The sequence below is a fragment of the Taudactylus pleione genome, unplaced genomic scaffold (assembly GCF_031769625.1).
Source record: "Taudactylus pleione unplaced genomic scaffold, aTauple2 ptg000289l, whole genome shotgun sequence".
Taxonomy (NCBI): Eukaryota; Metazoa; Chordata; class Amphibia; order Anura; family Myobatrachidae; genus Taudactylus; species Taudactylus pleione.
In genome coordinates, this window is record NW_028284691.1 from 1,552,157 (window position 1) to 1,567,726 (window position 15,570).

General features: G+C 45.9%; 1 protein-coding gene across 1 annotated transcript in view; it reads right to left on the bottom strand.

Annotated features, from left to right (window-relative positions):
- LOC148511924 (inter-alpha-trypsin inhibitor heavy chain H3-like) overlaps positions 1-15,570 on the bottom strand; it is a 163,334-nt gene that overhangs the window by 110,048 nt on the left and 37,716 nt on the right. Inside the window, exons 5-7 of the mRNA XM_088482479.1 lie at positions 14,346-14,508; positions 10,220-10,330; positions 5,162-5,287 (exon numbers count right to left, since the gene is read on the bottom strand). Of these exons, the coding sequence (XP_088338605.1) occupies positions 5,162-5,287; positions 10,220-10,330; positions 14,346-14,508 (400 nt within the window). The remainder of the gene's footprint in view (positions 1-5,161; positions 5,288-10,219; positions 10,331-14,345; positions 14,509-15,570) is intronic.

The following is a 15,570-nucleotide window of genomic DNA, read 5'->3' on the forward strand; positions in this document are numbered from 1 at the left end:
TTTTTTTCTGTGTGTGTGTGTGTGTGTGTGGTAACAGTAATGTCTACCAAGGGGTCTAAGACAGCCCAAAAGGCCTTTTCCTGCAAGACTTGTGGGGAAAAATTCACACAGGGACAGCCTAATGCTTCCTTACTGTGTGATAATTGCATGTCTCAGCCTCAGGACTCTGTTAATGTGAGCCAGCCTATGTGGTCGGATCAATTAACATCAGTTATATCCAACCTGTCATCTGAGTTGGAAGCAGCTCGCAGAGACAGGGAGAGGCTGAATCAGACAGCAGCTGAACCAGATTGGGCCCGATCTCTAGCAAGATCGGTAGAGGGTCTTACAAAGGCAATGTCCCAGACTCCCTCTGCATCTACTAAGGTCCTTAATAAAAGGTTGATTCATAAGCCCCTACCTTATGATGAATCAGACGAAGAGGATGTTCAGGACCAAGAGGAGGGGGAAGTGCAGGAGGAGGAGGTTCAGATTACTGAGGAAATTGAACCTGCATCACAAGGGGTAGAGGCCTTGATTACAGCAGTACGAAAGGTGTTACATGTGGAGGAGGTAGAGGTAACTGCAAAACCGGCTATTTTTGGTAAAAGGGTTAAGCAGTCCGTTACCTTTCCAGCATCGGAGGAGCTGGATGAGATTCTCTCTATTGCATGGAAACACCCAGATAAGAGATTTCAAATGAACAAGAAGTATCTCTCTTATTACCCCTTTCCGCAGGACAGTAGGAGATTGTGTGAAACTCCTCCTGCGGTAGACCCATCAGTAGTCCGTCTTTCTAAAAAGACAGTACTTCCAGTGCCGGGTGCTGTTGATTTAAAGGAGACCTCGACAGGAAGCTGGAACAGACATTAAAATCTCTATACACTAGCAGGGGTTTTGATGCATCCGGCTCAAGTCTGCTGTTGGGTGAACAAAGCCATTGAGAATTGGGCTTTGCAGCTAGCAGAAGGGATTTGGTCCGATGCACAACCCGATGACCTCATTCAGTTAGCTGAGCAGATTGCAGCGTCAGCTGCATTCCTGGGGGAAGCGTCAAAGGACATTTGCAGTTTATCCGCCAGATCTTCAGCATTGGCTGTGTCAGCTAGAAGGGCTCTGTGGTTGCGTCAGTGGCAAGCAGACGCAGAGTCTAAGGGAGCAGTTGAGGCTCTTCCTTTTACAGGGGAGGTTCTTTTCAGCTCGTAATTAAATAAGTGGATCTCACAAGCTACAGGTGGGAAGTCCACTTATTTACCATCTGCTACCCCTCCTACCAAAAGACCCTCGGCAGGTCTGTCCTTTCGGTCCTTTCATGCCCCTGGGAGATTTAGAGGGCATGCCAGAGGAGGCCCAGCATTCTCCAGGGGTACCAGAGGCCGGGGTAGAGCATTGTCTTCAGCTGCCTCCAGCTCACTGCAGGATAAAGCAGCTGCAAAGCCTACCGCATGACGTTCTCCCTTCTCATTTGGGGGACCCCAGAGTAGGGGTTCGACTCCTACGTTTCAAGGACATTTGGAACCAGTCTTGTCAGGATGCCTGGGTTCGGGATGTCATTGTTCAGGGACTAAAGCTGGAGTTCAGAATACAGCCTCCCTCTCGTTTTTTCAAGACAGGTTTACCTCAGGTTACGGAAAAACGTGTAGCTATTCAGGAGGCAATAGAGAAACTGTTATTGTCTCAGGTAATAGTCAGGGTTCCATCCCACCAGAAATGTCAAGGGTTTTATTCCAGTTTGTTCGTTGTGCCCAAGCCGGATGACTCCATGAGGCCCATCCTCAATCTCAAGGAATTAAACCCTTATCTGCGCGTCTTCAGATTCAAAATGGAATCTCTCCAATCCGTGATTGCGAGTCTCAAGAAAGACAAGTTTTTAGTGTCCCTCAATATAAAGGATGCTTATCTCCATATACTGATATGGCCCCCTCATCAGGTTTTTCTTCGTTTTGCAATACTAGACTCGCATTTTCAATTTCAGGCCCTGCCTTTCGGTCTTTCGTCAGCACCAAGGGTGTTTACAAAGATTATGGCAGAAATGATGGCCCTGCTGCATCGTCAGGGTATTGTCATTGTTCCGTATCTGGACGATCTCTTGATAAAGGCCTCGTCACGGGATCGCCTGTTAAAGGACATTCATCTAACGCAGAGTGTGCTTTTACAGCACGGATGGATCCTAAATTTCAAAAAATCCTCCCTGATCCCCACCCAACGCCTACTTTTTCTGGGACACAGGGAACGAAAAGTATCTTTGCTCCAGAACAAGGTTGCCCCCATTCAGCACCTGGTGCGCATGGTTTTACAGCATCGCTGGGTGTTGGTACATCTCTGTATCCGTCTTCTCGGCAAAATGGTAGCAGCTTTCGAGGTGATACAATACGCAAGATTTCACGCCCGAACATTTCAGTTAGAACTTCTTTCCCAGTGGTCAGGGTCCCACCTGTTTCTACATCAGAGGGTTCTTTTGGTGCTGCAAACATGAACATACCTCATATGGTGGATGAATCCCTCTCACCTGTTGGCGGGAAGAAGTTTTGCGATGTGGGATTGAATACTCCTCACCACGGATGCAAGCCTAAGAGGGTGGGGAGCAGTGACCCTGGGAAGGCATTTTCAGGGGCTCTGGACTCAACAGGAAGCAAGTCTATCCATAAATGTGCTGGAGTTGAGAGCAGTGTTTTATGCCCTTCGGAAGGCGCAGCCCATATTGAGGGGTCAGGCGATCTGAGTTCAGTCAGACAATGCCACGGCGGTGGCCTATATAAACAAACAAGGCGGCACAAAAAGCAGAGCCACTATGAGGGAGGTAAGCAGGATTTTGATGTGGGCAGAGGAATTTGCAGTAGCAATTTCTGCAATATTCATTCTGGGAGTAGAGAACTGGGAGGCGGACTATCTCAGTCGGCAGAACATCCATCCGGGGGAATGGTCCCTGAATCCTCAGGTGTTCCATCAACTGACTCTGAGGTGGCGCTGTCCGCAAGCCGATCTCATGGCGTCAAGAGTAAATCACCATTTACCAGTCTTCTACTCCAGGTCAAGCTGCAGCGGTGGACGCACTGTCAGCTCCATGGCCCTTCCAGTACATCTACGTCTTCCCTCCGTTTCCTCTCATTCCACGCTTGCTCCAGAGAAGCAAGCGAGAAGGAGTCAAGGTACTACTAGTAGCACCAGATTGGCCCAGGCGAGCATGGTACTCGCAAATACACAATCTGTTAATAGACGTACCTTGGCCCCTACCCCTTCAGGAGGATCTTCTTCTGCAGGGGCCGTTCGTTTATCAGAACTTACGGCGGCTTCGTTTAATGGCTTGGCTACTGAAAGGGCCGTCCTCAGAAGCAGGGGGATCCCGTCCAGCATGATTCCCACTATGCTGCGGGCCAGGAAGGATGTCAACCTCTCAGCATTACTATCGCATATGGAAGGCTTATGTTGTTTGGTGCGAGAGATGTAATTATCCTCCAGCAGTTTTTAGGACATCACGTCTCCTCCTTTTTCTTCAGGCCGGTCTAACAGCGGGCCTTCGTCTAGGTTCTTTAAAGGTACAGATATCTGCATTGTCAGTTTTCTTTCAGAGGAAATTGGCCTTGCTTCCAGATGTTCAGACCTTTTTACAAGGAGTCATCAGAATTCAACCTCCTTTCGTACCGCCCACTGCACCTTGGGATTTGGATTTAGTTTTAACGTTCCTTTAGTCTGAAACCTTTGAGCCTTTACACAGGGTAGAAATGAAGTATTTAACCTGGAAGGTGGTTCTGCTGTTGGTGCTCGCCTCAGCAAGGTGAGTGTCGGAGCTCAGTGCCTTATCCTGTCATCCCCCCTTCCTAATTTTTCATGAGGATAGGGCAGAGTTACGCACGCAGAAATCCTTTCTTCCCAAGGTAGTGACTGCTTTTCATATAAATCAGCCGATAGTGGTTCCGGTTTTCAAAGACGATTCTCCAAATTCGAAGTTCTTGGATGTAGTCAGGGCTCTTAAGGTTTACGTGGACCAGACGGCTTCCCTCCGTAAATCTGACGCATTATTTATTAGGTTTGATTTGGCCCGTCCAGGTTGGCGGCCGGCGTCTAAACAAACCATTTCAAGTTGGATTCGCCTGGCTATCAGACAGGCGTATGTGGTGGCTTCCAGACAGCCACCTAGTACCATTACCGCTCATTCAACACGCTCGGTAGGTCCTTCATGGGCGGCTGCTCGGGGGGTTTCATTAAACCAACTTTGCAGAGCAGCTACTTGGTCGGGAAAGCATACTTTACTTAAGTATTACCGATTTGATACTTTTGCGGCCTCCGCTTCTGAGTTTGGTCGTGCAGTACCCGGGATGTAAGCTCTGGGACGTCCCCATTGTGTTGAGACTCCAGTGTCCCCTAGTGGATGAAGGAGAAAATAGGATTTTGGTACTTACCGATAAATCCCTTTCTCCGATTCCACAGGGGATACTGGACGCCGTCCCTGCGCTGTTCTTTTCTGCAAAATGCTACAGTTGTTGCATTAGGTCGTTTGATTGGTCTGTTACCATTTTTCTTTCTGTGAATGATGTGTTAGTACATGGATGTAGTTATTGTAGCTTTTCTGTCTCCTTCTCCTTACTTTCAGCTCTCCTCGGGCACAGTTATTTTTAGACTGGCTTGGGGGGGGGTATAGAGGGGGAGGAGCTAGCTACTGTTAGTTTTTTTAAAGTGCCAGCTCCCGGTTAACCCACTCCTATACCCCATTGTGTTGAGACTCCAGTGTCCCCTGTGGAATCGAGAAAGGGATTTATCGGTAAGTACCAAAATCCTATTTTTTGTCCTTAAAGTTGTTTATTGAGTGAAAAATATTTGCTTGTAATGAGATTTTAATTTACAGTAATATACCTTGAATCTATAAGTTATTGATGTACTATACCCACTAGTTCCACTAAACTAGCCGGAACTTGAGACTGCTCCCTGAGCTATCATTGGTCAGGACCTGTATTCCTTACCTCTCTGAAGTAGCCTAATCGAACCTCAAATCGGGAACCTGAGCTCGGCTGTCATGTAAAAAGAAACATAACTGCCGTGCATACTCACACTTGACACACCTAGATACATAAGTACCTGGGGGATATAACAGTAGGACTGCATTTTCTCATATTAACATAAGCTAAACTATTGAGGGAATGCATTTTTAGGAGACTCTGAAACTCTTTCAAACAATGAACCTCACCTGTATGTTTCCAGGAGATTCTCTATTAACATCATACGTCACAATGAAATCCCCATTCAGTAGTGTGGTTGAACAATTAGCACAGGATCGTTGCTGATCTATTGTGGGTTTAAAAGAAACATGGCCCTAAAAATAAAAATAAAAATAACTCCATCACCTATTTTTTTGACAAAAACATCAAAATTACCATATAACAATTAGTACATTAATTTTAATGAATAGGTGCTTTGTCATGGCAAGATTTTCTTAAAATGTTACCGGTTTCAAATACGGGTAGGCAATGTATAGCTGTTTTGGCAACATCCAAAACAGGTGGAGAGTCAGATTACCCAAACCTGACCAAGTGTTCAATTCGTTATAGGACAATTGCTACCTTGAACAGGCTAGATAATTATGAATGAAAGTAGACACATTTTAGGAATGACTAATACCCCTTTTACACCGGAGCTAAAACCCGGGTTTTTGAAGGGTTAACCCGGGCAGCTCCCTGGTGTAAAAGGGCAGAGGGTTGGATCGCCGGGTCGAGTGACTAGCAGGGTTTAACACGGGCGTAGCCCGTTAAATCCTGCTATGAGAACAGCGCACTCCGGGTCACGATGACCTGGAGTGCGCTGCTAGCCGGCCGATTGGTCCGGCTTCAGTGGCGCTTGGAGATGACGTCATCTCCAAGCGTCCACTTTCACTCCGCAAAAGCCGGGTCTATGCAGACCCGACTGCGGTGTGAGCGGCGCTGACTCGGGAATATCCCGAGTCAGCGCCGGCAAAATTCCGGGTCTGATCCGGATAGGAACTTTGTTCCAACTCCGAGTCAGACCCGGAATTTAGGTGGAAAAGGGGTATAAGACTAGAAGAATTAAAATGACATGGAAAAAATTCATTGTGCACTCATTTGAAGAAGCGTTTCTGCTGTGGAAACTGCAGCTTATGTGAAGAGTAAGTGCACCTATTAAAAAACTGGAACAAATAAGAAAAAAGGAGCACAGTTTAAAAATGATAGCAATTCACAGGGCCGTAACTAGGGCGGTGCGGTTGGTGCTGCTGCACAGAGTGCAGAATGGCCAGGCTGCTGACAGCGCCAGCAAAGGGTGTGCCGTCTGTTTAAATTTGTCACCGTCCTCGAGTCAATCATGGCTTGTGGACCTGCAGCCAATTACAAGCAGACGCAGCGAGCAAATCATGGCTCACCGCATCATAGCTCCACTCACTCACAGAAACTGATGTCAGGCGTCGAGCGGAGCCTTCAGTCCAGCAGCAGCGATGATAAGGAGCAAAAGTCTGATAAAGGTGCTATCCGGGTTATTCGACCCGGGTTACTCATCTTTTACCCCGTTCACACTGCTGAAATAACTGAGGCAACCTGGGTCGTGACTTGGTGTGAAAGGGTCCCTGAAAAATAACCCAGGTCGAGTGACCCGGGAATCCAACTCAAAGAGCAAGCAGGGTGGGACATGGGAACAACCCGGGTAATGGTGCAGTGTGAATGGTCCGACCAAGGTTATATGACCCAGGTCATGCCTAAAATTCGCTGATTGGCAGCTGTGGAGCAGTCACCACCCACTTTTTATGACATCACAAGTTTAGCAGGGCTTAGTTTGAAAGGGGCCTTCCCAAGAATAACCCAGTTCGTAGATGCAGTGTAAATGGGATCTGACTCGGGTATAATCCGGGACTGACCCATGTTCAAAATCCCAAATTGGACCTGGGATTTTGGTGTGAAAGGGGTATTTGTGAGCCTGTACAAAACATCCACTTCTAATGCCTCACACAGGGCAGACACAGGTCTAGTTTGAACTGGGTCTATCCGGGAATAACTCGGGTCGACCTGAGAATAACCCGGGTCCAATGTGTGAAGATCTGTAATGGGTTGAAACCGTGTTCAGTATCCCTGGTCAGACCATGGTCGGAGCTGGGGCTTCAGTGTGAAAGAGATACAAGCGTTGACACGCATATAGCCATCATATATAAATTAGGTAAATTATATATAATATGCTAAATATCTATCACTGTGGATTAACTCCAATAAAAATAGGTTACTTAGCTAAACAGTTTCCAACAATGGAGCCTCCCATGACATTATGAAACAGCTCATTCCTCTTGGTAATTAACTTAAAGGAGCAGAAGGTGTTGGCCCTATACATGTGACTAAGGGCTCTATTTACTACAATCCGCATATTGAATGCGGATTGTAGTGTGATATTACCGAGTGAATTCGCATTGCGAATTCAGGCACTATCACAGGGATTTACTATAAATCCCTTGCAGGGACAGAGCTTGTGATAAAGCTCTGTCCCTGCGGATCCCATCCGCACTCTAGTCACGGTATTTTCGGAAAAAATACCGCGACTAAGAGCCCGCGCATGCGCCGACCCACCGTCGCTGCTACCCCCATCGACGCTAAGCCTCGCCCCCCACGATCGCGGACCCCCGCGACCCCCCCTCCCTTCATTACACTTACCTGCATCCTCCTGGCCTCCGGTGATCTTCTCCGGGCTTCCCGATCAGGTGATCTCCCATACTGCACTGGGGCCCGATCACCTGATGACCGGGCAGCAGGGCACTATGGGAGACCAGCTGACCGGAGAGGAGCCATCACCGCAGGCCCGATCACTGGTCCCTGGATTCAGGTAAGTAAAAAAAAAATGTTTCATTTTTTTTTTCTTTTTTTTACAGCAATCAGCTTGTGGTCTGTTTAGACCACACAGCTGATTACTGGTACCGGCTCCCGCCTCTGCTCTCCCCGTTAGAGCAGAGTGGGAGCCCAGTAACCGGGGGAGACCCTGGATAACGCCACCTCCAGGTGGCGTTATTATCACAGGGCTTCCCCTGGTATTTTTTACAATTTATTTTTAGTAACTATGGTCGGATCACATTTCCCATTACAATTATGGAAAATGCGATCTGCTTTACTAAAAATTAGTGATACCTAGGGGTTGGAGTAGAATTTTACTAATTCTACTCCAATTGCCCTATAATAACTACAGGTGAAACTAAAATAATATGAAAAGGGTGTGAAAACACCCTTTTTCACTTTATTTTAGTAAAAATAATGTTAATAAATAGAGCCCTAATACTTAAATTAATTTTCATATGCAAACCAAAATACATGTCTACTTTTATTGTACACAATTGAATTAAATAAGAAGATTAGAAATAAGGTATATACACATGAGGATACAGCTGTATGTGTAATTGCCTCTTCTAATCTAGACATAATCATACGCTCAGTGAAATATTGAATTACTTTGTTATTAATGAATTAGAATTTTATATGGTTTAATATTGTTGTTTTTATTATATGTGTGGTAACTGCAGTAATTTATATGGATTGATATCAATTATTAGTTTGAGGAAACTTAATTTAGCTTAAGGACACAAGCATTGGCTCGTGGGAAAGGTACAGCTTTTAGGCTAAATGAGTGATGTTAAGTTATTCCCTTGACTGACAGGTTCTGGGATATTATCAGGTCTAAGGAGGGTGGCATTTTATTGCAGTACTTAAGGGCTTGTCCAATTGGCCGCAAGGTTTTCCCACAAAAAATTACACTGACCTTGCAACCAATTTTAGATTACAAAGAGTATGGGCCTGATTCAGAGCCGCTCGTAAGCGGACGCTCTTTCGTTCCGAGCGATGTTCGCACAACTGCGCATGCGTACGGATCGTAATACGCATGCGCGAACCAGTCAGTGCGGCCGAAAATAGTTTGTTCGCTAAATAGCGAATGCCTGCTATTTTGAATGACATGAGGAGGCGTATGTGGGTGGTAACAGGGGAAGGTGCTTGAAAACGGGGAGTGGAGATCCGAACGCAGGCGTGCTTAAAGGTCAAAACGGGCGTTTTATGGGTGTGCATAATTAATACAGCATCGTCATTGACCACGTCACTGGGTTATTTTATAGTCAGAACTGCTCGCAAGATTGCGGTAGGAAAAACCAACCACAAGAATAGCGAGCAGTTCATACGCTGGTCGATGTACTCGATTAAACTAATAAATAGCGGACATGACGTAGGATGCGAGCAGCCAGAGGGCGTAGTGTTCCAAAAAACGACCGCATGTTTGGTTCGCTCATTCAGACCTAGAGGCGTGAACAGACCGCAAAGAGCGAACCGTTCATTTGAATAGCCACCCCTTTTTACTGAACGAGCGAGCGCAAATAGCATCCGGTTCTGAATCAGGCCCTATGTGCGCTCCCGATACCTGTTGCATCCAATTTTTTATGAATTGTTCCCAGGGTTTTTATGCGTGCAAAATCGTGCAGGTGAGAAATAACAATTCGACTAAAGCTGCGGATGGGTGTGTGTGGGTATCGGCTGCAGTGTAGTGTAGTGTGTGCGGGGAGGCGGTGTAGTGTTAGTGCCAGTAGTGTAGGTAGTGTATGTGGGGAGCGGATGCAGGGTTAGGGGTAGTGTAGTTTAGTGTAGTGTAGATAGTAGTAGGGAGCTCAATAAAAAAAACTTGAGCACTAAAAGATAAAAAAAAATCAAAACCCTGCACCCAAATTAATACCAGAAATCTCGTAACTGTGGGAAATACCCACCACCAGATGTGCACTGATTGCTGTGAAAGCTTTGCTCCTCAGAGGCTGTAGTTTCAACTGTAAGATTGTAGGACAAATCACCTTTGAAGTAAGGCAATATGTCTTGCTCTTGAGAAGGGACTGGAGCATGTCCTTGTGGAACATTCAGTCTGACCCAGTAAGGTGATGATAGATTCTGTAGACAAGTTAGAATTTTGAGGCCAGTGTTCCGACTCTGTTTATACATGTTAGGTTAGGCCACGCTAATTGTCTGCAATGCTTTCTCTGCAACCTAGTGTGTTAGTGTGATCTATTAAGCAATTTAAATGTATGACCTTTATCACCAACTATGCTATTGTGTCTATAGTTTATTAATCCATAAGTGGTTTAATTGTATACAAACTAAAATACTAACATTTATTCATTTGCTAAACTGTTGAAACTGCGCTCTCCTTGTTCTCTTGTTTATCAAAATGAAACAAACAACAAGTGACATTGAATAAAGTTCCCCACAGGTTACTCCTGTAATTACTGAACTTTTACCTTTTCTCCAGAAAAAGATTTTTTAATGGCCGGCAGCAAGTCATTTGTTATGAAAGTCGCTTCAGCATCTAGAAAGCTGATGCCTTGTGGCTCATGTAGATCTACTTCAATCTGAATTGCGAAATACAGAGAACGAAGACATAATAATTACTGTGGAGGTTATTTGGTTAGTTTAAAATGACACCAATATTCAATCTAGTTTAACATATGAAGAAAAATGACTAACTGTCAGTACAGAGGAATGAGATCTATTTTCCAAAAATCCTTGGAAACTGTTGATTTGTTTTAGTTTTGTTTCTTGCATACGCTATCACTACTTATTACATAATTTTGTTGTGCTCTTCATAGACACTCACAATAAATTAATAGTTACTTTTTCTTTTTGTTTTTCTGTACTGGCTAGATAAGATATCCTGTACAATAGTAGACCTACTAGAATTGCAGGGATGCGGCTGCTAGGGGTCTAGAGCAGGGGTGGGGCATCTTTTTTCTGCCGAGGGCCATTTTGATTTATATAACATTATTCGCAGGCCCGGTCCAGGCCACAACCCTCCATGTGACACCAAATGGTGGCGGAGCCACAATCGCTGGTGATTACAGCAATGCCCAGAGCATCCTGAGGATTGTCCGGGGAGAATAAGGGCAGCGCTGTGACGGCCTGAAGCATCCGAAGGACGCTCCAGGCGGGACTGCTGCATAGGTTCTAGCTGCAGGATGCCATTCTAGGCACACTGCTAGCCAGATGAGGCTAGCAGAAAAAAGCTCAGAGGGCCATACCAAATGATTCTGGGGCCTTATACGGCCCCCGGGCCAGAGGTTCCTGGTCTAGAGGGATGGGGTCCCTGAAATACCAGATCATCCTCCTGAAGTCTACACTCTGTTCTCAGAACAGCATAGTGGGGGCTTCTTGAGAGAATGCACTGAGCTACACCAAACAGAGTAATTGTGTCATAAATCAGGAACTTAGGGGACGATTCAGACCCGGACGCTAGGCTGCGTTCGTTCGTAGTTGGCCGATTTTCATTTGCCATGCGTACGCATCGCATTGCGCGTGCTCGAACCAGTTACTGCGATCGGGAGGCAATTGCTCTCTTGCACACTTCCAGAGCGCTAGTTTGAGTGACAGAACAGGGCGTCTGTGGGTGGTGGCTGGGGCAGGTCTGTGTAAACGGAGTGTGCTTGCTGTAGCGCAGGTCTTGGCTGGGCATTTTTACACCAAGTTAAGGGTATGCATAATTAACTCGTAGTGTCAGCATACACATCACTGAGCTGTTTCACACACAGTGGCGATCGCAGTGCTTGCGGTAGACTAGGGTCTGCATGCTGATTCGATGTTGCCCGATGGTACCAATGTTTTCATTCACTTCCTGGAGATGACGTCTGAAAGTGGGTGTCTTTACTCCAGGCTGGTGGGCATCTAACTTCATCTGGCAAACGGTCATAAAGACATTGGAGGCGTCCTAATGTCTAAGCATGCGATCGCCGTATTTGCATTTTTTCTTTCCTTAAGGCTGTGGGCCTGATGCATACTCTCGCTGCTCTCGATGGTATGCAGTGTGTATGCCTTGTGCGCATGCATCGCAGTGCGCGTGCATCGCAATGCGCGTGCGTATGCATCTCAGTGCGCATGTGCACACCTTTTAGAAAGTTCACAATGCATTCGCTCGCTGTGCCAGGGGCGTATCTATAATGGGTGCAGGGGCCCGTGTTCCCCGCATCGCACACCCTGCACCCATAATATTACTTACCTCTCCAGAGAACCACGTCGGCGCGGGGGTCTGGTGCTGTAAAACGACTGGAAAATGGCCGCGGCAGCCATTTTCCCATCGTTCGCGCATGCGCAGTACAGGGAAAATGGCCACCGCGGCCATTTTCCCCCGTGACCTGTGCATACATTATAAACTCTGGGCACACTCTAGTGCCCAGAGTCTATAACTCCGATGCTGGCCGCCCACAACTCAGTGCGCTGCCGGCCGCCGGGCGGAGAGGAGGGGGTTGTGTCGGAGACTGCACACAGGCCCCCTCCTCTCTAGAAACGCCCCTGTGCTACGCATAGACATTCCAGCAGAGTGAGTGACAGGAGAAGCCATTTGTAGGTGGTAACAGGGGCTGGCCATTAAAAACGGGGGAGTGGAGGTGCAAATGCACATGCCTCTGCATCTCAACGGTGTTTTAGAGGTGTGCATAATTATAAGACAGCATCATAGTATACATCACCTGGCTTGTTTTTACACTGAAGTGCTCGCAGTGCTTGTGGCAGGGTATGGTCAACCTCAAATTTGTGATAGCATCCGATGTACCGATGGTTGCATACACTTCCTGGGCATGACGTGCACTAACATCCAGTCACGGAATCAGTATGAATATGGTCCAGAATATCGACAGCGGCATCCCGACAACCACGATCCTGACACCCATAGAAAGTAATGTTAAGTCTCCCCCTAATCCTACCTCTCCAGTGCCTAACCCTAACCTACCCCCCTAGTGCCTAAATCTAACTCCCCGCTCCCTAAACCTAATACCCCTTCGCCGGTGCCTAAACCTAACCTCCCCCCTAGTGCCTAAACCTAACCTTCCCTTCCTCGTACCCTAATCCTAACCGTCCCTCTCCGGTGCCTAACCCTAACCCTCCCCCTAGTACCTAACTCTAATCCCACTACCTAACGTTAACCTCCCCCTAACACCTCAATACTTACCTTCGGGATGCCGGCGGTCGGGATACTGGTGCCGGGATCCCGACCAGTCGGGATTTCGGCACTGGTATTCAGACTGTATTGCTGCTGAGTGAGTACTATTATTCTTCTCAGCATCGCAACTCCAAGCCTGCCGTTGGGACTCTCTGTTCATCATACCATTGTTGTGACCATCCATGATAGTTGTTGTAGTGAGGGTCCTCTGTAAGTGTTGGGTTTCATACTGAGTCTCATTGGACTTGTTGACTACGGGTGCTGGAGACTGAGTACTGGTTCTATATCCCAGTTTGACGGTGTAGATTGTAGACACTCAGCTCTGGTATTCGGGTTGCACTCTATTTAGTGGATTCCAGATGAGTTATTGGTTATCTGTATTATTCTCTGTACTGCTCCTGAGTTCTCAAACATTGGATCCAGCCCCATGGTCCTGAGTTCCACTCAGTTGGTTCCAGGAGCAGGCTAGGAGCCTTCCAGTAATTGCTGACCTCTCTGATGAAGCTAGGCTACATGCCATATGGATTCTTACTCAGAGTAAGCATCTAATCTTTTCACCTCAGTTCCTGTGTAGCTCGTCAGCTCAGTCCACGGGTCCTGACTTGTATATGAATATGAAAACTATGACAGGTTGCCACGGAGGCAGAAAAGACATTGCTGATATCTCCCAAATGAGTGGCTCATTTTGATTTGTTAATCAGGAGTACTCCCACCCATTAGATACTGAAATGACTTGGATAATGATGACAGAAGGCATCCCGTGTGTGCATGATGGGCCTTAAACCCCACAGACTAGGCACATATAGAGCTCAGTAATGCAGGGTTTGTATGAGGTTCATTTCCTAGTGATAGCAGGTAATGGTTAGTTGCATGGGCAGGTTTAGGGATGGAGTTATATTTTATATACCCTTTCCAGGAAGGAACCTTAATCTTTTCAGCAAATTCCCCTCCCTGAATCCCTCTGTTTTTTCCTCGGTCGTCCTTTTTCTTTTTTGGAGGGAAGGCAGGAAAGAATGGCAGCTGAGGGGCCAGTGAGCTTGTCAGCAGGTTCTCTCCCCTGCAATATACCTTTAGGCTGATTTCCCTACTGAGGCCAGTGGCCTCAGTTTAATAACTGGGGCTTTATGGTATTGGTTGGCATTTGTGTTGATTTAGGTACGTGGCTTTAAATTGGCAATTGTCCCTGCAAGTTTGTTGTCATTTGATAGTAGGTGTCAGCCTTTGTTGGCTGCCTGTTTCTTCTGGTCACCACCATATATAGTTTATTCTTGAAATCTTTAATAAAAATAATGACCAGTTTTAACGCCACAGCTGTGTTTGTGTGTTTATTTTAGATACGTTTGTTAACTTTAGCTCCCAGGGTATTGATTTATCTGCCATTGGCTGCTATAGCATTTATGGATGTACATTTAACTTTCAGTGTATAGGATATATTGTACCTGGAAGGTTTTGACAATTGCTTTTGGTTGAACTTTGATGAACATTTCATATTTCCCAGAGTGACGTTTCAGCATTTCTTCATAAACCAGCTCAAAGGTAACTTTACTTTGTGACGCCACATTCACTGATACAGTAAACTTCTCCGTCTTTCTGCCTGAAGCCCTGTGAAAATATACCCATTATTATTTTCTGATGTCACAATAAATAAGTAACATAAAATGTCATCAAGTACATCACTAATGACAGCACACTGCATCCTGAGAGCAACGTATAGTGGATACTATTCAGCAAAGTGGTGCTGAGCTCTGCTGTGTTGATGGAACAAAACATCTACTTTGCAACTGCTTTCTCACCATTTTGTCTATTTATTACTGTGAAATACATTGTAAGTGAGATTAATTAAGGGCCCAGTTATTTTTGGATCAGGCCACTATACAAGTGTTATATTTTCCAATTTCATGTTCTGACCATTCAGCAGTTTTCTTAAACATGACCCTCTATTTGATTTACCCCCATAAGACCATTGGCATCTGGAGGATAGCCTCTTATACAAATAGTGAGGATTACATTTCACTGACAATTGCAGAGAGAGATTTGGCAAGCCCAATAGGTGACCATTTGAGGTCTTCTCATCGATATGGCCACTAACTAAAATTATTTCCTGAAAACATGAATCTTAGAACTGGAACCTCAAAAGCCACACCTAAAGTGAAAGTCGACAATTACATAAGCAAAAAAACTTAGGACTTACAGTATGCTCAGGGGCCAGCTTAATCAGATCCTCTCAAACAAAGCATCCTGTGCTTTGCAATGGCTCTGCCAGAGGCAATAGGGAAGAGGTGACAAGGTTGACTCCATCATAGAAAAGAAGTTTAAATTAAAAAAATAAAAACAGAACAGAGGATGTTTTACCTGCTGTCTTGAAAAAAAATCTACAGTACTTTGCCCAACTTTAAAATAAAGTGTTAATGTCCGCCAGACATTCAGCTTTGTCATAAAGATAACTTTAACTTCAAGTGGCAATCCCACTTGTAATGTTTATCTAGATAATCAATATGAACATAATTGCAGCACATTTCCTCCCACTGATTCATGCACTAGAGAGCTGCAGGGAGGACCCTCCCATCACAGTTCTCACTGGCCTCTCCTCTCCTCCCAGTCAGTTATCTTATCACTGCTTGCAGCTTATTGCCCCCCCCCCCCACTTGCATCACTCCCATGAGA